This window comes from Sorghum bicolor, chromosome 1 (genome assembly GCF_000003195.3).
Source record: "Sorghum bicolor cultivar BTx623 chromosome 1, Sorghum_bicolor_NCBIv3, whole genome shotgun sequence".
NCBI lineage: Eukaryota > Viridiplantae > Streptophyta > Magnoliopsida > Poales > Poaceae > Sorghum > Sorghum bicolor.
The window spans coordinates 4,287,566-4,312,496 of NC_012870.2; the positions used below are offsets into that span (position 1 = coordinate 4,287,566).

The following is a 24,931-nucleotide window of genomic DNA, read 5'->3' on the forward strand; positions in this document are numbered from 1 at the left end:
TTAGCATGTTCTTTTTTTTAAAAAAATAATGGTTGTAGCTCAGGCAGAATGCGGAAACCACCTCTCGCGGGTCGCCGGAGCCGCCGCTCGCGTCGCGTCGCGTGCATGGGATAGCAGAACTGCGCACGACGCTACACTCGCATGCATCGGACGGCCGTCAGGTGTGTTGGAGCCGCTCGCCGCTTCACTCGCTTGCGTAGGGGCAGGGCGCAGGACTGCAGGAGGCAGGACCCTCCGCTCATCGCATTCTAGGCTCTTCTAGCACTCACGGCCTCACCGAACGAGCACTACGAGAAAAACCCTTATACATGACGGTTTACTTTTGTCATAGAAAAGCGAAAACGCGTCATAGTTAACTTACCATGACGATTGGTAAAAACGTCATGTATACCGCGTCATACATTTACTAAACTGATATAGGCCGTCACATATTGGTATTTGTGTTTGTCATAGAATCCTAGAAGCCCATTCAGCCCAGACTAGGCCCGATAGTTTGTGACAAAATAGCTCGTCATATCCATCCACCAGGTATGATGTTTCTCGTCACAAATTGAGTTTGCCATTTAATCGTCACATGTACATTAAATTGTCCATCATTGACCACTTATTATATAAAAGAAAATCACATAACACCCAACAATTTGGTTATTTTTCCAGTAAGTACATTAACACAAGATGTTCTGATCAACATAAAACTTGAAACGCAAAAATAGGTCTTTGTCGACCTTCACATATATTACAATAGCATTCTACAAAGCAAGTGCATAGTCTTGAATCTTTTTGCTATATAGTGGCACTCCTTAAAAAAAATCCATTGCTTCATGGTCCTGGTCTTTGTATTTGTCTCCTGAAAATGACATATGTGCAAGATTACTCATATGTAGGCAAAGTAATAAACCATAGGCAAGTAACAAGGTGTCAAGTGCTGCATGAAAGTGAGTGAACACCAACCAGCTTCTTCTCGTCGAGCAATTCCCCGTTGGAGCGAGCAAGATTCCTTTGGACTTGTACAATATGGACAGATAAATAAAGCTAATTAGAGTTCACCTCAGGCAGATAATCAAGTCTCAAATAATTACTGCTAACTTACCTTGTCGAAGTGTTGCTGCTGTTTTCTAAAAAACAAAAACCAGGGACTGAAAACAATTCGGTGCTCCTGCTTTCTGAAAACAATTACTACATATCAAGTTCTGCTATCAAGTGCTGCTAACTGAAAACAATTACTCCTATCAACCTGCTGCTATCTGAAAACAACTACTACATATCATGTTCTGCTATGAAGTGCTGCTAACTGAAAACAATTACTACCTATCAACAAATTTGGTGACTGAATACACATTATATGCTTATCTTAGTTTTTAGCGAAAAAATCTAAGCACCACCAATCCCACTTTCGATTATCAGTATTGTGGTTTCTTATGAACCAAAAAATATGACTGATTAGATTATTAGAGACCAGAGAACTCACAAGAACTCGCTTGATTCTGTTTTCCCATCAGTTGTACTTGTGAGTTAGCAATCTGCAAAAAGAAAAGAAAAAAACCATTTTAGCTGCTGCAGTAACATACATAAAGCATATACAGATGGATCAAAGAAGCAAAATACTAACGGAATGAGCAAGTTACCATACCTGACTGTCTTTTAAGTCTGAAATTGAACAACTGAAAAAACACAGCACCTAGTTGCTGTGAAATAATTCAAATTTAAATCAATTCAGTGTTGTCCATGAAGTAAAAAAACCATGAAATAGAATTAAACAAAAATGTCAAACAATTTGAGGGCTATTGGTGGACTTACAGTGTGGACATAGCAGTTGGTTTTCATTTAGATAAACAAAGTTTTACCACCTGCAAACATATTGGCAGCACGAGAGCATAACTCATAAGCATATATACACAGATTGTGGACATAGGCACAATAGATAGACAAAGTTTCACCACTTGCAAACATAATGGCAGCAGGAGAGCATAACTGATAAGCATATATGCCCAGAATTTTTAGTGTAGATCAGAACATATATACATACACATAACATAATTTTTAGCATAGATCGTAACCTGTATACATACACATAACTCTAACCCTAGATCTTCGAAACACAGCACCTAAACATCCATACATACACATAACTCATCCAAAGGAACTTACATACACACATCTGAGGCACAAAACAACTCACCATGGACACGCATATCCGATTTGCAGACCGCACAGGATGGAGGAGCAACTAGAACAACTAAATGGCGTAGATCAGATGAAGACGATGTAGATCTAACCCGCATTTGGGCCCTTATCAGCCTAGGAAGAGTGCGGTGTTCAGCTGCTGATGCGGTTGACCCATGCTGCGGCGCTCGCCTTCAACTAGCTCGCCTGGCCTAGGGACGGCGGCGCTGGCCAGCCGGCCGGCAGGGCATGGCGCGGCGACCGCGTCATGCCAGGTATGGCTTTTGGCCGCCCCATCCCAGAGTGTGCGGCCCTACCACAGGCAAGCCACAGGAGGAGCAGGGGCTTTCTCAGGGGAGGAGAATGCAGTGGAGGAGCAGGGGCCTTCGTAGGGGAGGAAGATGCGGAGGGAGCCACCATAGGGTCTTCTGGAGGAGGCACGAGGGGGAGCGCACGCTGGGGAGAAGAAGGTCGAGGGAGAGGAAGAGTCGCGTTGGGCTTCTGAGGAAGCCGAGCGTTTGGGGATAAGGGGCACAACTTCGTGGTGGATGTGTGTTTTCTTTCTCTTCTTTTTTGTTGGTGTGCATTATTTTTTTTTTCTTTTTTTAGTGAGATGCGTGTTGAGTTGATTTTCCATTTTTCTTGTTTTCTTATTTATTTATTTATTTATTTATTATTTTTATATGAAACAGCCAAAAGAAGATGCGCGCATCTATTTATTTTTTTTACTTGTTTGGAAACACCACATTTGAAATAAACCTTTTCATATTTTATGACTAATTTTTATGCACAAATTAATCATATAAAAAATATTTTTTTGAAAGCACTGTTTGAGTTTAGTTTTTAAGGCATCTATATGATCTGTGACGTCTAATACTCTAGATCTTGCATCCTGAACAAGGGAATATGATCTGTGACGTCCAACTGTGACGAGAGTTATACTAGTCGTCATAGATGTATCACCTCAAGACTGAATCGTCACAAACAATAGATTTTTATGATGGTTTCTTAAAACATCACTAGAAAACCGTCACGTAAAGCTTATTTCTTGTAGTGGAGGATGGAGATGAGATGACGCTGCTCGCTGGATTGAGCAAGTGAGGATGAAGTAGTACGTGCGCGTATGTGCCTTTTTAAAATCTCATATACGGGCTAAGGGTCAGTAGAAAATACGTGTATTAAAAATTAAAAAGAGATAAAATACATCAAATATTATGAAAAACAAGAGGCTAATGTTTCGAGGATTATTTTTATAAAAATAATGTCTAAGGTTCTATATTTGTGAAGCGTATTGTTTGGTGTTCTATATATATGCAATTTTCTCAATTCCAAGAGGAACTAATTATTATTATATATGTATAGAAACTCACTTCTAGAATGCAAGAAAATGAATACAAAATACGGGTATTCGAATTACACGTCCGCAAGGGTAGCATAGGTAGGTCTTTCCACTCTTAGTGCTCTACGCATTCCACTCACGGTGCACATCCCTTCTGCCCAAAAGGCAAATGCAATCACAAAGAAGAAGGAAGCTACCACAGCCGCAACCATAACCGCCACAAGGGCTTCGTCCCATGTCATTTCTGTAGTGGCGACGCACCCTATAAACAAGTATGAAGCGAAAACAATAGCCAAAATGTACACGCCCTGCGAAAAGGAGAAAATAGAAAGAGAGAAAAGAAACAGCGTATCAGTATTACTATCATCATACATGTAGATAGTATAATATGCTTGGTGCGCGAGAAAATTAAGGTTAATTATTATTAACAACCCTACGTATGTGTAGTAGCGAACGGTTTAATTAATTACCTTCAACGTGGTTATAAGACACGAAGCGCAGCAGGGATCTACGTCTTCTTCCACGACGACGGTGCGGTCATCCGATTTGTGAATGGATTCAGGAATGTCGAAAGCCACGTGACAAGAGGTTGCCGGAGGAGGATCTGCCGACTCGACGTCAACGCCGCCGCCGCCGCCGCCGCTCTTCGGATGCCTCGCCTCGTTGTTCGGGAAACCGGCCATGGCTGCCTGACGATGTAACACTATTTTTTTTTACTACCAGTACAATTTATAAATCGTACGTCTAGATCTTGATTAGAAAAACATTAGAGTCGTTACTAAACCTTTTTCTCGAGAGGCTCTGCAGCAGCCTGACTCTTAATTTCTTCCTATGGATCGGACACCGAGGATGGCGACGCGAGCTTCTGTGTTTGCTTTGGCGGCCTACACGGAGGCTGCCGGCTAGACTTGACGACAAAATAGCTCGTCCGTGCCCTGTATATATCAGTTCGGACAGCATCTAAACTAGGAAATAGAGGAGGAGAAATCCAATACTAAGCCGTTTCTTTGTCAACAGATATTTGACATGTTTCAGGAAACTAGAAAGGAAAGAGTGAAGGAGAAATCATAATCTGTTTTTTTATATGGGCTTTTATATTACTAGTGAAATTACACGTGTGACATGCACGTATCTATTTTAAAAAAATCATATATACAATGAAAACTAACAATGTGAAATTTAGAGTTTGTAAGCATAAAGACTCATATGGAAAGTGGGATGAAACCCCGATCTAGAAAAAAAAGATTCATCAAATTTACCAAGCTATAAATTTATTAACAATTCTAATCTATCAAATCATGGCAATACTACAAAAATGGTGGAGTTCTTCTAGTGTTTTTAATTAGTAATAAAACACTATCAGTAGTCAAAATACTAGGGAATCCTCACTAGGAGGCATTACTAGGAAAAGTGTATACTAAATTTTGAATGCTAAAACACTAGAAGAACCCCACATCATTAGGAGAAATCAAAAAATCTGGTTGTGTATGATAAAAGGATGGAGTTCAAAATCTTCTACCGGTCAAAAATTATGATCTTCTCGCAGTAGCCTAATAAATTTGATGTCTCTCCTACATAGCCTTACATTCGGTACAGTGTAAATTATCATTGCTTCTAATAGTCGCCGTGTATTGCGTAATCAAAGACTGAAAATTTACATATGAACCACATGTCAGAAACATACACGGCAATATATGTTTGTTGCTTCGCCAAATCACGATCGGTATGGTAAAACTACTTCGTCATACCTCAATTTATATGTCCCCTTTGTCCTCAAATTATATGTCCCCTTTGTTTAAAAGCATTCTCAATGCAGATCAGTGCAGTAGGTACTTGGCAACAGCAATAATAAATTAAACTAAGCTTCCTCGCAAAAAAAAAAAAACCTAAACCAAACTAAGTCAGCAGACCGGAATATGAAGTTTCCTTTGTCATGATTCTAGGTTCCTAGATTTTTTTTCCATCAAAAAACATAGTAGCAAGTAGTTTACAAACTTTGATGCAGCATATAATTTCAATTGTGAAACCATAATGGCAGGTAGTTTGTACACTTTGATCTAGCACCATACCTATACACCGGACCATGAACATTGTATGCCACAATTTCAGCAGCTTTTTTCGATGGATAATATAAACATGGACCGTCGTCAATACAAAGTATTGTTACTTTAATTGCGGAATCATCAACCCAAATCTCGTATGATGCAAATCAACTTTGCTCGTAGCTCGTCGAAGCCAAGAACATGTTTCCTCACCTAGAGAGGACATAGAGGAACTAACAAAGATCTAATATAGTGTAAAATCCTTACCACTACCGACGCTCTTCAATTTGCCGTCATCAGCATAGCTACACGTGTGTGTTTGTCACCGATCATCTAGGATCTTACCTTTTTTGTTTGGACCAAGTACGTAACGGTACAAACAACATCACCTTCCCCCTGATGGCCGAACACGACGCAATGAGGCCCTGGTAGGCGGCCCATTTGACGTGGGCTGTGGTACACGACGCGCCACAACCGGATCTGTCCGTAAGTGGATGTTGGCCCGCCAATACATGCACTCGCAAGTTTTGGCACTGCTCTAGGTGACACTAGTAATAACTAGTACTAAGGCCTTGTTTAGTTCCAAAAAAATTTGCAAAATTTTTCAGATTTCCCGTCACATCGAATCTTTAGACACATGCATGAAGTATTAAACATAGATAAAAATAAAAACTAATTGCATAGTTTGGTCAAAATTGACGAGACGAATCTTTTGATCCTAGTTAGTCCGTGATTGGACAATATTTGTCAAATACAAACGAAAGAGCTACAGTGTCGATTTTGCAAAATATTTTGGAACTAAACAAGGCCTAATTTCATCCCTAATAATAAGACGTTTGATTTTTTGGATATCAAATTTAATCACTCATCTTATTTAAAAGATGTGAACAAATATATTCAAATTAAAGTCATTTTAAAGAACTTTTATTAATAAACCAAACTATGATAAAAGAAGTGATATTTTATATATTTTTTTAAATAAGATGAATGGTCAAATTTGATGTTAAAAAAATCAAACATTTTATAATTTAGGATGGAAAGAGCATGTAAGTGCGTAAGTCGATTTCCCAGAAAAAAAAGTATCTACGCCGAGGGCCGAGCGGCACTCTCATACAGTTTGGGGCTTCGTCGCCTTGGCACGGCACTACGGCAGCCTCTCAGATTTTTGGCACTGCTCCGAACGTAAAGACAAAACAGTTTCTCAAAATAACGTGATTCTTTTCTTGGAATCCGAAGGAAGCAGCGAAAGGGACATATCGAAGAGGGACTATAGCTGGCAAAAAAACAAAACAGTTGATGAGAGTCCATAGTACGCATACCAGCTGCCTCTTGTTTGTAGGCAAAACGGGGGAAAAAGTGGGGAATTCTCCATGGGAAACTGTGGGCAAATTTACAGGATCAAAGTGGTAGCTAAATTTATAGGATGGTTCAGTGTGTTAAATGTCTGTGTATGGGGTATATATCATGGATCCACGACATGTACCATGGCTACACCATTAGAACTGCCACTAATTTTTTTTCCCCAGGCCCCAACCAACAGAGGTCCTTTGGTTCCGCCGGTGTGAGCATCATCATGAGAGACGAGAGAGGCATGAGTGAGATGGGTAGGAGGAATCTGAGGGAACACCGCAACAGCTACTGTACTAACTAGGCCGCGGACCACCTAATTGAAAGCTGTTCCTGACTTTGATCCTTCCTGTGGAGGCCCAGTCCACCTCCACTCGCTCCTCATCTTCCTCCCTTCCTCCCCAGTGAAATTCCCATGTCCTGTGATCTACTCCTATGATATGAAGCAGGGAACTGTATTTCATCGAGTCACACGACCTAAAGATGATTTGTACTATGCAGTACGCACACAAGAAAGAACCCATCACACGCACGTGTGAGCACTGCTACTCGTTTTTTTTTTTTTGAGGAAGCTTGGTGCTCTGTATTCTCGATTTCAAGCGGCTCGGACTTGAGCTTAGATTATCAGATCCCTATATATCAACGTCACAGGTACTGTATGTATAAGACGGTAGCAACTAGCAAGAATGGTAGTACGTACCACACATTTCGCTACCAAACATCGTAGTATAGGACAATCGACAATCGTGCACATACACATACTACATATGCATGCTACTGTATACATCAATCTCGCTTTCCCTTCTTTTACATGACAGTTCCCTCAGCTTCGTCTCCGCGCGCACCTGGTGCATGCCATACACTGCTTTTCGCCGAAAACAACTCGAGAGGCTGGCCACGAACGCCAAGCCCTGTATTATTATTGTTTTGCGAGTTGCCACGACCGTGGAGCAATGCAAGGAGGAGTACGCAACTAGACAAGCTGACACCAGCTCCAGAGATGCGTAGGAATACAATGGAGATTTCACCTCGTTTTCCCGGTTGCCATCCGACCCACACACCCACTCGTGGTTTCTTCTTCTTCGTGTCCCGATCGAAAGAGATGGCGATGGCGCCCGCCAGGGGAGGAAGAAGAAACCAAAGCGGGGGGTACCTCTCGTGAAAACGAACAGAAAGCGCGCAAATTCCTCCGTTTCTGCGGCCGTTTCTTCTTTTTCCAACTGTGCAAATGTCCTATATCTCCATCGTTTTTTTTTTCTCATCGCTCGCGTGCTGGATCGGAGGATTCTTTCCCCCGTCCGTTGCCCTGTTCGATCAATAATTCCGTTCCGTCGTCCGTTCCTCCCAAAAGTTCTTATCGCCGTGATGCCCGTTGTTGTTGTTGCTGCTGCCTTCTTTCCCTTTATACCACCACCAAAAACAAAAAGCATTCTCAAGCTCAAGCGTCTCCCGTGATGACTGAACAGAAAGATCAAAGATGCATGAGGCGACTCCTGTGCTTTAGTAGCTTTTATTTGCTCCAGTTTTTTTGTTTTTTCCCTTTTCTTTCCTTTTCTTCTCCCAAGTCATTTTCTCCTTTATCTTTAAATTGTTCTACTACTACTCGACTAGAACGTTCGCAAGCAAGTCTCTGGCTGGACGTGGAGAAAATTAGCGGTAATAATCAGGTGTCAAGTGCGCAAATAGATCCGTTGTGCGGATTATTGATGGTTTTGTGGATATTATGGCCTGTCATGGCTTGTAGCTGGGGAGCATATATTATATAACAACGAGTCACGCAGTCAGCTTCATGGAAAAGGATACTACAGCTGTGGAGAGGTGATATATATTCTCGCCCCTCCATTTTTCTCCGGCCTTCTCTTTCGAAATATCCATCTAGTGTCAACATTGTCGGGAAAAGCAAGGCCTTGTTTAGTTCCAAAATATTTTGCAAAATCAACACTGTAGCTTTTTCGTTTATATTTGATAAATATTGTCCAATCATGGACTAACTAGGCTCAAAAGATTCGTCTCGTCAATCTCGACTAAACTGTGCAATTAATTTTTATTTTTGTCTATATTTAATACTTCATGCATGTGTCTAAAGATTCGTTTCGATGTGACGGGGAATCTGAAAAATTTTGCAAAATTTTTTGGAAACGCCCAAGGGTAAGGTGCTGGTTTATCCGGCATTACTAGTTGGCAGCAACCATTTTGGTTAGAACTCATAAGTGGGTTGCAACTTACAAAAAGGATGATTGGACACCAAAACCTCTCTGAATGGACAATAGATGGATTTCACCATCGCCGCGCGCCGCGCCTTGCTCGCTACGGAGGAAAAGAAATCAAGAAAGCAACTAGTAGAACATTGACTATAGCTATATTACACCTTATTTTCAACCGATAAGTTGTGCTACGTCATTTCACCGGACGTCTCTATTTGAAACACTGTTACTGTTATGGATATCAGTAAAACCGGGAAAAAATGTATTGTGCTTTTCGCTTGTCCGAAAAGTCATCACTGACTATTCGCTGATTTATTATGAAAGAAAAATATTATTAGCTAGCAGAAAAAATACGATTTATAAGACAAACGATTAGTATTAGAGTAATGTTTTTCAGCACAAACACAAACCTTTAATAGTTACAAAAATAAGAAGCCAAACGTACTACACTAGTAAAGATTTTTTTTTTTTTTGCACTCTATACAGCCAACACGTTCACAAAAGCCTTATCACGTGCCGCGAGCGTTTAAGCACTGGTTACTACCTGTGAGGGAACGAGGCAAATAGCTGCGTTGCGTTGCGTTGCCTTGCCCAGTTAGGCAAGTAATCACTACTACTAGTACACTCGTCTGATGAGAGACGATGGGAAAGAGCAAAGCCCTTTGTTTTGCGTCGCTAATTATTTCCCTCTTTTCATGGGGAACGAACCTGCCTGCCTTTCTTTCTTTCTTTCTTTCCTTTTTACCCGGCCGGGCAGGTCGTTCTCCTCTCCTTTTCACGTAGGAATAGTACCACTACTACGACGGGCCTGTGGTGCCTGGCGGCCTCCTCCTTTTTTTTTTCTCACCCCTCTCGAGTCTTTCAGCAGCGGGAGCGTTCCTTGCCTCTGAAGTTTGGTATGGGTTCTCCTGCTGCCCCTGTCGCACTCTACTACTACTCCTCCTACCGTGCACAGAGAGACAAGTGTGTGTGTGTGTGAGAGAGAGAGAGAGAGAGAGAGGAGAGGAGAGGAGAGAGAGGAAGCAGCCGAGTGGCAGACGGTGGCGCGTAGCTTTCCTGAAAGCAAGACGTGCAGGAGGCAGCTGCTGCTCCTGACTGGCAGATGCAGATGGCAGTGGCATCTGTTACCACCACCTGCAGCTATTGATAGAAAAATCGTCCCTCTCCTGCGATGCGAGCGGCGAGCCCGTGTCACGACGTCCCCGGCCAACGATCCTCACCACCACACCACACAGCACTGCCGGAGCCCTGGGCAGAGCAGTATCTCACGCGAGCGGTCACAGAGGACACTGCGCTAGCGCTAGTATCTACCGCGGCCGTGGGCTCCGGTCACGGGCCCTCCTGTGCTTGTGCAGTGCAGGTGACCCACCGCCCGGGGGGAGCAGGAGGACGACAAGGCAAGAAATTACGGCCACGGTTACAGACAGGTGGCCCCGTCCAACGGTTAACCGGGGACCCCGTTCCGTCGGAGAGGGGAACCATGGAGTACGTCACGCTGCCGCCTCGCGGGGTTTGTGCTACCACTCTTTTTCCCCCTCTCTGTCTGAACGCTGAACGGTGCCGGGTAGTAGGTAACCGTTGTCCGTTGGCTCTGGGTCAGCTCCAAACCGTGGTTGACAGACACAACGGGAAGGTTCCTTCCGTTAAGTTAAACGGCGTAACTCTTTACTCTTCCATGAGGCCGGCGGTGGAGTCCTCGGCCGTTCAGGAGCGCTCGGCGGGTGGAACGCAACCGCGTGGCGCCAGGTGGTCAGACGCCGCGGCGCCACCCCGCGGCCCCGACCGGAGACCGGGAGCACGCCACGACGTCACGCGCCCCTCCCCCGCTGCCAGTGCAGCCTGCAGAGGACCGGATCGATGTCGATGCATCGGGCAGGCAGGCGGAACGAAAAGCGGCGGGTGCGGGGGGCAGAAAAAGGCGTGCGTGGTGCGTGGCATGAGATCATGGCTTGGCTTCCGAGGTGGCGCCGGGGCGAGCCGTGGTGGCTTGCGATCCGGGCAGCAGAGCGCGACCGTGCCGAGGCCGGCCCGCACACGGGCACACCTGAGCGAGCGCGCGCGACCCGTGGCGTGGCTGGCTTGGGTTTCACCGAGCCCCCTTTCGCTTTAACCGCCCGCCCGGCCCCAAACGGAAACGGTGGGTGCGTATCACGAGGATCCCGGACGGGTTGGTGGTGGTGGTGGTGGTGCCAATTGCCAAACTCCTGCCTTTTTTTTTCCCCTTTTTCTTTCGTCCACAACCAGGCACCAGCAGGGTAAAAAAAAAGTCTAGCCCTTTCTCCTCGTGTTTCAACGACCGTACTTTGGAGCTATCCCCACAAACTAGCGGTGCAAGTCCGGCTCGTTTCTTTGACGTGTTTAACTGCCCCTATACGCCATAGTATTTTTCAAGCAACAGAGTATTAATAATATTAAATTTAAAAAAAACACTCATTTTTACCACGGTGAAAGAGGTGAAGTGCGAGGGAGGTAAAGGCGATGCGCGGCGTCACGGCGTTCCCATGGGCAGGGCACTCGCAGTTGAGTGCTGGCATCGATGCAGCATCAGCAGCAGGTGAGGCCAGGGCGTGGGTTTGCGGTGGCCCGGCAGCGGCACTCCTCCCGAGACTGCACGAGCGGAGTCACGCCGTGCCAGTGCGCCAGTGCCAGGAGATTGCCGCCGATCCAGTGCGCTTATATTTCCGTACTCGCGCAAGTGGACGACGGAGAGCATCCTCCCATGCGACCATGCCAGTAGCTCCTTTGCTTGATCAGGTAGCTCATCCAGATCGTATCTACTGGAGTACTATCTATCTTATCCGAGTATGGCACAGATCACAAATTCTCAATTCATCAGATGCTCAGAACCGAGCCAAGAAACAAAAATTCAGAACAAAATGACAGCATATTTGCAATAGCCATTGCTCATATATCTGGTTCTCTTCCATAGCAATAATAACAAGTGGTACTCATAGTTCATCTCCTCCATGTACCAATTACAAGCAGAGCATCAGTACTAGGAGAGACGGTGATTACTTACGCCTACAAGTAGGCAAGCCCGTGATCATAAGGCATCGCCCACAAGCAAGCAACCTCACCTCATCTCGATCACTTTCCTTGCAACTGAAACTACTACTACTGCTACTTGCATATATTACCCGGCAGGAGGGATCACAAAGACCCTCCAGATGCCAAGACGACCAAAACTTACAAGGGTCAAAATGGAAACCAAAGCGAAAGGTTCTAGCGAAAGACGGGCGGCGGCAAACGCAAGTGTTTTTTCTCCTTTTTTCCGAAAATAAAACCCGGAAAAACACCAAAACACCAAAAACTAGATCCCCAAACGGATCGAGAGGCGCGGCGGAAAAAGAAACGAAAAGGAGGTGAAAAATTGGGAGATAGGGGAGTCGTAGTAGTAGTAGTAGAGCGGCTACTAGCTAGGAGTAGTAGAGTACTAGTAGTAGTTATTATTCTCTGTTCACCACGCCACGCTCAGAGGACGGCGGCGAGCCCCGTGACGACCTTCGCCTTGGGCACCTGCTCCTGCTTCTTGCTCGCCTCCTCCGTCGGGCGCCACGGCGACACCACCACCGTGATCTTCTCGCCGACGCTCACGCCGCCCTCAGCGGCGGCGCTGTCCCTGCTAGGCTTCCTGTCGAACACGAGCTCGAACTCGCCGGAAAAGCTCGCCGCCTGAACCGGCGTCGCCGCGGACAAGGGCGCGGCGGGGCCCGGCACGACGACCTTGTCGCCGCAGCGGACGTGCGGGGACAGCCACTTGGCGCGCATGTACTCCGGCTTCCGCCACGGCGGGAAGTGGAGCCCTTTCTTCTTGAGGCTCTGACGCGCCGCCTCCGCCACGACCGCCACGATCTGCCCGAGCCGGTCCGGGGTCCCCACGAACAGCGGCGGCAGCGCCTGGAGCGCCGCGCGGTACGCCTTGGTCGACCGCGCCAGCTCGAACTGCGACCTGAAATCCACCTCCACGATCAGCCTCACCTCCTCCTTCCCCACCACGGCGTCGATGTACTCGTGTTCCCCTGCGCACACAGATTCCGCGGTGGTGAGCACCGGCCGCACGCCAAGGATATGATGGACCGAATCGAACCGAGCCACATACCTGCGGGGTAGGAGGGGGCCTTCTCCCACCGCGACTTGCATACGGAGGCGTCGTAGCCCAGCGCCCTGAGGCCGTCGGCCACCGCGCGGCGGCACTCCGCCTTGCCCTTGCAGCCCTTGCCGCACTTATCGGCGAGCCTAGACGCGTCCGCGAGCAGATTCCGCTCCGCAACACTCGCGCTCTGCACCAAACCCTGCCACAAAGACAAAGCCCCCCCATTCATTCATCATTTCGATCCATGCGGGTTTCGGTTTGTGTTTTGAGTTTGGAAGGGGGAATAATTGCAGATTTTCCCCTAATTAGTAATTCGCAAGAAATTTCGCACCTTTAGAGCCTCCAAGGCATCGCCTGCACCGGCGGTGGCCGGCTTGGAGGCGTACTCGGAGGGGAGGAAGTCGAACTCCTCGTCGCTCTCCTCGTGGTTGCTGCCGTTGAAGCAGTTGCAGCGCCCCCGCGGTGGCCGCTCGACGGCGGTGGCCTCCTCCATGAAGCTGAGCACCATGCGGTCCAGACCCAGGGACCCCGCGGCGTCCCCATCGCCGGCCGCGGGCGGCGGCGGCGGCGCCAGCTTCTCTTCCTTGTCCCTCTCCTTCCCATCCGCGACGAACTTCTCCGACGCAGATACCCTCACCAGCAGCCTCCGGAACCTGGACACCCTCGGCGTCGGCGCGGGCTGCTGCTGCGTCGTCGGCAGCAGCGGCGGCTTCCCTTCCATGGCGGCACCGTGGTGCTGGTGGTGGTGACCGTTCTTGAGCTGGAACGGCATCGATCGCGTGAAGCGCAGCGACTGACTACAACCACAACATCTCGCTCGCACAAGTAACCAACCCAGAACCAACCGCACCAACACACCACCGGCCTAAACCAACCACCACTCCCAGCGTGCTACTGCCCGTACGCCGGCGGTTCGCCGGAGGCGACGGCCATTCCCGGCGAACGGCGGAGGACGCGCCCCCTCTCTCTGCTTTTTTCTTTTCCGCTCCCTCTCCTCTTTTTCACAGTTTACACGCGACGCGAGGGGAAGAAAACCACCAGGCGAGAGAGGGGTTCAAACGGGAGGGACCCTGGCGGAATTTAAAGGGGGTGCGGTCTCAGGCGGGCCCACCATGACGTCGCCGTGCGGTGGGACCGGGCTATCAGTGGTAGTACGTGGCGGAGCCGGTCGCGCCGTGGGTCGCAGGGACGCCGGCACGCGTCCCGCGCCGTGGGATCACGGCGTTGCCGTTCGTGCTGGGGAACCCGAAAAGACGGCGTCGCCCACCGGCTTTGGGAGGTGGTTTCGTCGCCTAGTTTCAGAATGGGAGGGGTAGGATTGGTATTTTTCAGGGAGAGGGGTGGATGGTGTGCGGACGTGGGGAACGGCAGCAGCAGCGGACAGCAGAGTGGACTCGGTGGTGTACCGACTACCGGCTCGGCCCGTTCTGGATTTTATTTCCTGGATAGGGCTATTATTTTATTGTGAAGCGGTGGGGCCGGCAGAATACTAAAATCTAGAGGACCTTTTGTTTTTTTTTTGGTTCAAGGCGTTCTTTTTTATTTTTCTTTCCATGCCTTTCGTCAAGTTCTTCGGCCACCTAATAGCAGAGTTAATAACAGTCATTGTGTGCTATTATGCCATTGTTTAAGCAGAGGGAAATCTTACATGAAACTTCTATTTTACGACGAAATAGTATTTCTTGTCGAATATTATTGCACCAGTAAAATAAGCATAGCTAAGTTGGTTAACTTTTGGGTGAAGAGACCTGTACATTTGGATTGAATTTTTCGACCTAATTTCTGGATTTATTCGTAAACTTAATAATGCTATTATTTTAGTGACAAACAAAGTGTCTATTGATAGCGATGCTCGTGCGATGAGTTTGTATTGCTCGGTCTTAACTAAATGTTCATAGAGAAAGAAAGCCACCACACATCTATGCATGAATAGTGCTATTTCGTCAACTAAGAGCATGTTCAAGAGACTAGTGCCTTGTTTAGTTAGCGAAATGAAAAGTTTTCGGTCACTGTAGCACTTTCGTTTGTTTGTGCTAATTAGTTTTTATGTTCGACTATATTTAATGTCCCATGCATGTGTCACATGATTTGATATGACGGAGAATCTTGAAAAGTTTTTGGTTATTTGGGTGAACTGAACAAGGCCTAGGTAAAATTATATTCTAAACTACAAGATTTAGCTATTGTGTAAAATAAAAAAACTCACCCAAAACATAGAGTTCCACAACAGCCTTTGTATAAGATAGCTAGTGAAGACAACATGTTATATATGACAAGCGAAAGTTTAGGAATAGCAAATTTGCTATTTTAGCAAACCAGATAGCACACCTGTTGGATTTTATTTTTCGCTTTAAAATATAAAAAGAGCATACATAATATGAATAGCATATCTGTTAAAGTTGCTCTAAGAGAGATGTGTCAGTTTGATCTTTGGTAGATGCAATGCTACAAGAGATATGGATATCTGCATGTTTATGAGGCAACATTGTAACACTCTGGTGTTAAGCGAACTAAAACATGACATGTCATCATGAGCATTGCATAGTTTATTTGTTAAATAAACCCTGATGCATTACTTAAAATAAGTTTAATTTGGATGAATGTGTTTAGGAATTTAAAGTGTGCTTATTTTGTGTATGGATGCTTGTGTTGGAGTTTAAAAACCTTGGGTGAAAGTTTTCCGAGAGCTTAAGGGGGGAAACCCTGATTTTTAAAAACCCTGAATTTACCCCTTTTGTGCAATTCAAAAACTAAGTAAAATTTGAGGTTGAGTTTAAAAGCAAAGTTGTAGATCTTGTCAAGATGTACAACTTTGGTGTTTTGAGTTTTTGAAGTTTCAGTACAAAATTCAAAGTAATTTTGAAAATACAATTTTCCAGAAATTGTCCCCTTTTCCAATTTGAATATCCAATTCAAAATCTATTTGGAATTTTGAAAAATGGTCAACATGAAAGTTGTAGGGCTTGAAAAGTTGAACAACTTTCATGTTGGGAGTTTTTCAAGTAGTTTTGGAAAATCAAAAGTAATTTTGGAATTTCTAATCTGCCCCAATTCAAAATTGGAATTTTTCCCAATTTGAGATTTGGATTTCAAACTGTTTGGCTCAAATTCATCCCTTTCCATTTGAAATCAGCCTTGGACCTTTAAAGATGTTTTATAGCATTCAAAATTCTGAACAAGTTTTATTTTAACAGAAATTTGACTTCTATTCAAATTTTGGTCAATTTTCGCAAAAAGACAGAAAGGGGTAAATGGGGAAGGATATGGATGTCTACAGTAACCCGGTGTGCATCTCGGCGCCCTGTCCAGCGCGGCCACCGCCCGCGCAGCGCCGCCTGCGTGCGTGAGGGCACGCAGCTGCTTGCTGCCAGAGTCGCCAGGCGACGTGGATGCCCTGGGCTCGCTCCTTTCTCCTCTTGAACACCAACGTGGACGACGCCGCTCAACCTCTCTGTCCACGGCCGAAGGAACCCGACGCCTTTCTCCTTGAAATTCGCCATACTCGACTCCTTTCAAACCAAATTGAGCTGTCCCCTTTGTTCGCCACATCTTTACGAATCCAGTGCACTTCCAAGCTCCCTCTCTGGTCCGCTCAGTCGCCGGGGCCATTCTTTCTTCTCCATCTCCGGCCGAAACCGCCGCCGAGAAGCTCCCTCCATGGCCACGTGATTCCAGTAAGTAGCACGCGTTCCTCGCGGTTGTTTTCGGTTCCTCTCCAGCTCCTACAGCTCATGCGTTCACTCTTTCTTCTTGGACGCGGGCAGGATCGCCGGAACGAAGCCGTGGAGCTCAGAGCGTCCGCCGGCAACACCGCCTTCGTCGCCAGCAACCTGGGCTACTTCCCCGAACCTTGCAGTGTGAGCACCGTGCTCCTCAGCATTCCCCGAACCTCCCTACACCTTTCGTTTGCTCTCTACCGGGCCCAAGTGGCCGGCCGATAGTCGGCCATGGCGACCGTCCGCCAGTGATGCAGTTGAGATGGAGAGGAGGTAGTAGAGCGCTAGTAGGTCGTAGCAATCGGTTCGCGAGGTTGAGGCGGAGCTGATGCGCGCGCGCGCGGGGGCCGAGGGCCTCGCTATCGGTCGCCGGAGTCGCGGCCGAGCCGCCATGTGTATGGGAGAGGGAACTGACGGGTGGGGCTACCCCGTCAGCGGCTGTGTGAGAGAGAGGGAGAGGGCGCGGGCGTGCGCAGCGCGGATGCGGGCCGGAAGCAGTGGGCCGGTCTGCGGCCCAGTTTCCAGGCAGCCCACTGCGCAGTAACCTTTTTCTTTTTTCTTTTTGTGCAGTTTTTGCTTGATGTTTGTATTTATGTAGGAAATTGTGTAGTAATCCAAAAATGATGAAAATTTTTGTGTAGGTTACATAAAGTTATTAGAACACCAGAAAAATATTAGATTTTATTTCCTGATAGTTTGCAGGTATATATAAATTGCCTCTGTTTAATAATAAATAAATCTTCCATGATTTTTAATAATTTATTGGTATATCCAAAAATCATGAAATTTAATATGTAAACTTGTGTTACTGTTATCTAGCTTCAGGAATATTTTCAGCTCTTTTTGATAAAGTATGCTCTGTTTCTTAATAAAGCTATTTAAAATGATTATAAAAGAAATAGAAATAATTAATCCTTTTAGGATTTGAATGCTATTTTGGATTGATTGACAACCAGTGGTTACTTAGCATGATATGCTCCCTGGTTATGGATTGTTTCATATAAATGATCTTTGTTGTCTAATAATTACACCACCTTGCTTAATGAAGATGATAAAACTTGCTTAATAGTAATATATGCTTTAATAACTAAGTTAGTTGTTTCTATACCGTGAAGATAAGTTGTACTCGAGGTAGTTATGTTGTTGTTATCATACAAGAACATGTAACCTGTCTTTATCATGCCATGAGTATCTCATAATCATGTATATGCACTTTTACGTATAGAATACGCTCCGGAAGAATGTGATCCTCAGTGGGTTGCTTCCGAGTTTGTGGATCCTTCGGGTTTCGCTGAGTTGTCGAACTTCCCTTCCGGTCAAGGCAAGCCCCGGACATTAAACCCTATCCTTGTATTTTCATAAAGTTATTTATATCACTTGAGTTAATATGATGCATTAGGTAAATAGGAGTTGAGTGAATCCTATTTGCTGCATTATCTACCTTGATGATTCTTATATTAACCTTGATACCTGTTTTATGAAAATACTTAGTATGCTTAGTCCTGCTTATTAGATAGGTTTTCAAATGAGAAAGTTTGAAGGGTTGTTGTGGAATACTTTTTAGGTCAATAATGTTCAACTTGAGACCGGTCGGTGGACTTGCTTTAAGAATGGAGTCTTAAAGTAGTGTCTCCAACTGTGTCGATTAGGGACCGTACCGTTGTTGGCCTGTTGTGATTGAGACCTTTGAGTACAGCCCACATGCGGTGGTAAGCCTTACCTATAGCTATTCCGATACTTGAGAACGGCTAACCGCGTAGTGGGAGTGGAGAGATGGCGAGAGTAGCGTGTACCCACCATACGGATCTGAGATGACCGGGAAACATCTAGATTGGCTGTAGGATGGCGGTGTACTGTACTCTCGGGTGACGCTGGACCCGTCTTGTATGGGAGGATCTATAGAAACAGGTTGAAATATGCAAGATTAAGTTCTACATATGTCGTGTGGTACTGAATCCCCAGCTGGGTTTAATCGATTCGAATCGCCGTGTTTCCTCGGATATGGAGCCTCAATCCTCGTACCATCATCGTAGTGATAAATGGATCTTTGGTAAGAGAAAGAGGTGGTATGTTTATGAAAGTTTGATAATAGTTTTGGTTAGTCATAAATGATAATCTTGAGTTAAAACTTGAAAGTAGGTTTTACTCTTAGTAAGCTTTTATGCAAAAGAAATGCTTTGATCTTGCTAAAGCCTTACCTTAAATCTCTATAACCTGCATACCTGAGTCTTCATCTCTTTTCTAGTCGGTTAAGTCTTGTTGAGTACTTTTGTACTCAGGGTTTTATAACCCCTGTTGCAGGTGCTGACTTAGACTGCTAATGGAGGTCATGTCGGTGGGCGCGACATGATTTATCCATCTCTTCTACCTTAGAAGCTTCACCTAAGATGCTTCCGCTACTCTACACACCTTTTAAAAATTTAGTTAAGTTTGTACTTCATCATATGTTGTAAATTAAGTTATAAATCTTCCGCACTCTGATGTAAGTTATTTTTGTAACAAATGTTGTAATGTTGTGGTAACTCCATGTTGATCCTGTATGAGTTAAAACGTGGATGATTCGGGTTTTCCCGAGGACACCCGACAGACTTTTTGAGTCATTTAGAACTCGTGCACACCGATCAGAAGTCTTTGAGACAATGATAGGTGCATGTGGGCCACTTAATTCAGGAGGTTCTGCCACAACATACATCAATAATACTCTCTCTATTTTAATGTATAAGATGTTTTAGTTTTTTCTAGATACTCCCTCCGTCCCAGAGTAGATGATATTATAGGATATACGTGCAAATCAAATTTTCTTAACTTTGGCTAGATTTATAGAAAAATACGTGTTACATTTGTATCTTTAAATAAATTAATTATGATAGTGTATTTAACGATCTATCTAATTATTAGTTATGTATTATCATTATTAATATTTTTATATATAAGTGGTAAAAGTTAAGAAAAACTTACTTTTCAGAATGTGAGAATAACTTCTATTTTGAGATGGAGAGAGTACATACTCTCTTCATTGTTATTCTCGCTTCTTGAAAAGTCAGATATATTCAAGTTTGATCAAATATATAACAAACAGCAAGATAGACTGTCACGGGGTAGTATATGACGTGAATATCCTGGCGAGGTTTCACCATGTGTACCCCCATCGAACCGCAAAGATATCACGTGGCCACGAAAGAGACATCTTTGACCATATATTTTGTTGTGAATTTTCTGATATAATTCGATAAATATCTTTCTCGGAAATGCACCGTACCTACGATCATCTTCGAACCGCGAAATACAGGGTGTACAACGTAGTACTAATACGAAGAAAGTTTGTAATTAATCAAGGTTTGAAACAAACCGCCACGCCCAAAGGACATCCTATAATATTAGTCTGTTCGGTTTCTTTTTTTAGCCATACCTTTTCTGCCACCTAGCAGTATTTTTTCTTACAATAAATCAGTTAACATTAATTTCAGCTTTAACTTTTTAAACTAGCGAACAGGAAAACACTACCATTCAATCCAATAGTTTGACTGACCAGCGCAGGGAAGAGCAAGCGGTGACTTTGGATTTTAATTTAGCGGCACGATGATGACGATGTTACGTCATTACGTGTACACCCACGCCAAGAACTGAGAGAGAATTTTCGGTTAGAGACGACGACTGTAGCGTGGTCAAACAAAAGGAGATTTTGGCGAGATGGTCCATCGAGTTTCAGTCATCGCTGCGAGGCTCACTCGACGGCGTGGGCGTCCATGGACGGACGGACCCGACCCGACTCGCGAGCGCCGGCCTACAGGGGCACGAGCCTACGCGGCGACGGCGTGGGTGGTGGGAGCGTCGGCGGCCTCAAATGGCGCGTCCGTAACTGTCCGTCCCGTTCCCGTCCACTGTTGGGCAATCGCGCGGGTCTGGTTGGGCACGGAAAGACCGGCAGCCGGCAGCGACGTGCGACGTCCCTCCCGCCTAGTCAAGGATAGGATGCTCGACGTCCCTCCTACGTATCCTCACGGTCACGGTCGCGGGAGGAAAGCCTTTGCCCACCTACACGCGACCGGCGAAGTAACCTTTTTTCGCACCTTGTACACACGGTTCGTTAGAATTACCGCGACCACGAGTCAAGCACGTACAGCTAGACGCACAGTTGCTTACTGCTAATCTTAAGCCGTATACATTAAAAAAAAAAGATAATAATCTGCCATTGGTGTTTATGCAACCATGCTACGTTCGTACAACCTTATTTGGACTAGCTACTGTAACACTTTTATTTTTATTTAATAAATATTATTCAATCATTAATTAACTAGACTTAAAAGATTCGTCTCGCGATTTACTGGTAAATTATGCGATTAGTTTTTGTTTTTTCATCTTTGGCCTTGTTTAGTTCCAAAAAAATTTGCAAAATTTTTCAGATTTTCCGTCACATCGAATCTTTAGACGCATGTATGGAGTATTAAATATAGATGAAAATAAAAACTAATTGCACAGTTTAGTCGAAATTGACGAGACGAATCTTTTGAGCCTAGTTAGTCCATGATTGGACAATTTTTATCAAATACAAACGAAAATGCTACAGTGTCGATTTTGCAAATTTTTTTGGAACTAAACAAGGCCTATATTTAGGCTTTGTTTTGTTCACCCGAAAAACCAAAAACTTTTCAAGATTTCCTGTCACATCGAATCTTAGAGCACATGTATGAAGCATTAAATATAGTCAAAAAAACAAAAACTAACTATACAATTAACTGTAAATCGCGAGATGAATCTCTTTGAAACTAGTCCATAATTGAAACCTCTCTATTGCTGCATCTCTAGTGCTCGAGCAGGAGTACGGGTCACCTGCTCATGATTCATGATTGCTCTGGGTCCGCAGCCGGGCCGCAGTTCGTACTGTACTTGACCTTGCACCGACCAGGCATGAAAGGTTGGACGACGACTCGTCCTCATAGTAGGAGTACTCCGTAGACGACTACGTACACCATGCATGCCACCATGCGGCTACCATGCTCGAGGCCTTGTTTAGTTCCTAATTTTTTTTACAAAATTTCTTAATTTATGATCATATTAAATTTTTAGACGCATACATAGAGTATTAAATATAGACAAAAATAAAAATTAATTGTATAATTTAGTTAGAATTGACGAGACGAATCTTTTGAGTCTAGTTAGTTCATAATTGGACAATATTTGTCAAATACAAACGAAAGTGCTACAGTGTTAATTTTCTAAATTTTTTTGAACTAAACAAGGCCCGAGATGGAGCGTCATATATGGCTTTGTTTACTTCCACCCAAAAACCAAAAAATTTTCAAAATTCTCCATCACATCGAATCTTTAGACGCATGCATAGAGTATTAAATATAGACAAAAATAAAAACTAATTGTACAGTTTGGTCGAAATTGACGAGACGAATCTTATCTTTTAAGCCTAGTTATTTCATGATTGGACAATAATTACTACAAACAAACAAAAGTACTACGGTGTCGCGAATTTTTTCGCTTCACGTATCTGCACTGCACGGGGCCTGACCCTTGACCTGATGAGGATGAGGATCACCGTCACCTAACTTAACGGTGGTTGCTCCCTGCCCGTACGCGTACTCATGGTTCCGTTCCGGTTCCGGTTCCGGCCGCGGTTTTTGATTACCGCGCCTCTTAAAACTCTCTGCCCCTGGGCGTCTCGCCCTCGCCTGCACCTGCACTGCCGAGGCCGGAGGCCCGCCACTTCATCCATCCATGTCCTTCCAAACACCCTGGCTTGTCTTGCTTAGGCCCTGTTTAGTTTGCCACCTAAAATTTTTTCATCCATCCCATCGAATCTTTGGACATATACATGAAATATTAAATGTATATAAAAAAATAAACTAATTACACAGTTTGGTTAAAAATCGGGAGACAAATATTTTAAGCCTAGTTACTTCATAATTAGTCTTAAGTGCTACAGTAACCCACATTTACTAATGATAGATTAATTATACTTAATATATTTGTCTTATAGTTTCCTGACGAGCTATGTAATTTGTTTTTTATTACTTTTTAAAAACTCCTCCCGACATTCTTTCTACATATCTATGTGACACCAAAAAAATTTTCATCTCAAATGTAAACAGACCCTTAACCCTTGATTGATAGCTGCTGATTAATTGGGGTCGGGGCACCGTTCCGTACCAGGGTCCAAACCTCCAAGGGCGCTGTCCTTGCATTGGAAACTAAGATGGGCGTCCCCCGTCCCCGAGGGTCATTAGCTTATTTTCGGCTGGAAGCTTCGATCTTACCAGTTAGCCAGCCACTTACTCACCCTTACTCAAATAGTCCGAAAGCTATATCAGAAAATATTGTTGGCTGATTTGTTGTGAGAGAAAAAAATACTACTAAATAGCTGATATATTCGACTAATATACTCAAATGAACTCTGTAAATATGGATGACTGTATTTATTTTACTCAGGCATCAGTACCATGCATGGTGCTAAACCATGTTTGAGCGATATCTGACGTTTTTGTTTTAGTAATACTGAGTGCACTGGACATGGTTTTAGTAAATCTCTAACGGATGAGTAAGGGTTTGTTTAGTTCCACTTAAAAATCCAAAAATTTTTAAGATTCTTCGTTATATGGAATTTTACGGCATATACATGAGCACTAAATAAAAATAAAAATAATAACTAATTGTACAATTTACCTATATTTTGCGAGACGAATCTTTTAAATTTAGTTAGTCCATAATTGAATAATAATTATCAAATACAAACGAAAGTGCTACAGTATCTAAAAAAATTCATCCTAATACTTAAGGCCTTGTTTAATTCCAAAAAAAATACAAAAAACTTCAGATTCTCTATCACATCGAATCTTGCGGTCAACATTAAATATAAATAAAAATAATAACTAGTTATACAGTTTGTCTATAATTTCAGATATTAATTTTTTGAGTTTATTTAGTCAATAATTAGATAATATTTATCAAATATAAATCAAAATATTACGATGTCGATTTTGTAAAAAAGTTTAGAACTAAATACTAGTCCTAAATCACCCATTCTTCATCACTTATCCCGATACTCTTTTGAGCACCCGTGCTTCGTACGGTTTGTGTTCGCGCGACATCGCGAGAAATGTACGTTATATTTACTAACGTCATGTCGTTGTCGCATATATGTATACGACAAAATGCGGCGTTGTTTTCCTCGCCAGAGAACTGGATTAAACCTACTGTTATATTATTATTACCACAGCAATATATTCGTGCGGCGGGCAACTTGCATAGCTGATGACGGGGTGCCTTGCACATTAGTTTAAGATAAGCCCTATGCTGTAAGCTTAATTAAGCGACGGCCGACGGCGACGCGCGGCGACCTTGCGGTGGCGGTTTTGTTGGTCTGACGCCGACGAGTTTTTCTTTTCTTTTCACTGTCGTGGTGAATTGTTATTCACCCGTCATCAATCAATCATTCTATCCACCCGACCCTTGATGACCCGGAGGATAGGGTAATGGGGATTAACCACCCAAATAAATCATAAAACAAATCTCTCTCTCAAATCACATCCGAACGTCAAGACTGTTAGCTCTCGCTAGCTCTTTATTTTCCGTAGCATCCTTCAAAATCATTTGAATCTAACGTAGTATATGTGCCCGTACTGCCTTTAATTTCCAAAAGAAAAACGACCAGCATTCTAGAAACGGCGAAAGAAGGCCCCAATGCAAAGGAACTGTCAAGTGGCCATCCATCTGTTGTCAAAAAAAAAAAAAAAAATGGCCATCCATCCTACATCAGTCACTCTCGCGTATAATACCTCCACGCAACCTATGAAATTAGCCGATTGCTTATTCGTGGATTACGCGGGTTACAGTTGGATTCTTTTTTTTTCCTTATCTACCACTAGCAATCTGGGTCAATCAGACAATCAACCCAACGCAAGCAAAAGATCTCTCCGTCATCTCCTCCTTGTTTACGTGACGATGACATTACAAAATTTGGAATGTTTTGGAAGTACAGAGATTGTTATTATATGGACACTGCATGTCGTCGTTTTCTT

At 44.2% G+C, this 24,931-nt stretch overlaps 1 protein-coding gene and 1 long non-coding RNA gene across 3 annotated transcripts; both read right to left on the bottom strand.

Moving 5' to 3' along the window:
* Window positions 587-2,692, bottom strand: LOC110430320. 2 transcript variants are annotated; one of them, XR_002447683.1, is made up of 7 exons: window positions 2,180-2,692; window positions 1,798-1,847; window positions 1,631-1,685; window positions 1,469-1,520; window positions 1,091-1,163; window positions 952-1,004; window positions 587-847 (listed from the first exon to the last, which is right to left on the bottom strand). It is a non-coding gene; the product is annotated as an uncharacterized LOC110430320 (long non-coding RNA). The 2 variants fall into 2 exon arrangements; XR_002447680.1 differs by having other exon boundaries at window positions 952-1,163.
* LOC8081257 lies at window positions 11,965-14,235 on the bottom strand. The gene is made up of 3 exons (XM_002466252.2): window positions 13,520-14,235; window positions 13,195-13,387; window positions 11,965-13,114 (listed from the first exon to the last, which is right to left on the bottom strand). The coding sequence occupies exons 1-3, from the start codon at window positions 13,958-13,960 to the stop codon at window positions 12,567-12,569; spliced, it is 1,182 nt and encodes a 393-aa protein (XP_002466297.1). The 5' UTR covers window positions 13,961-14,235; the 3' UTR covers window positions 11,965-12,566.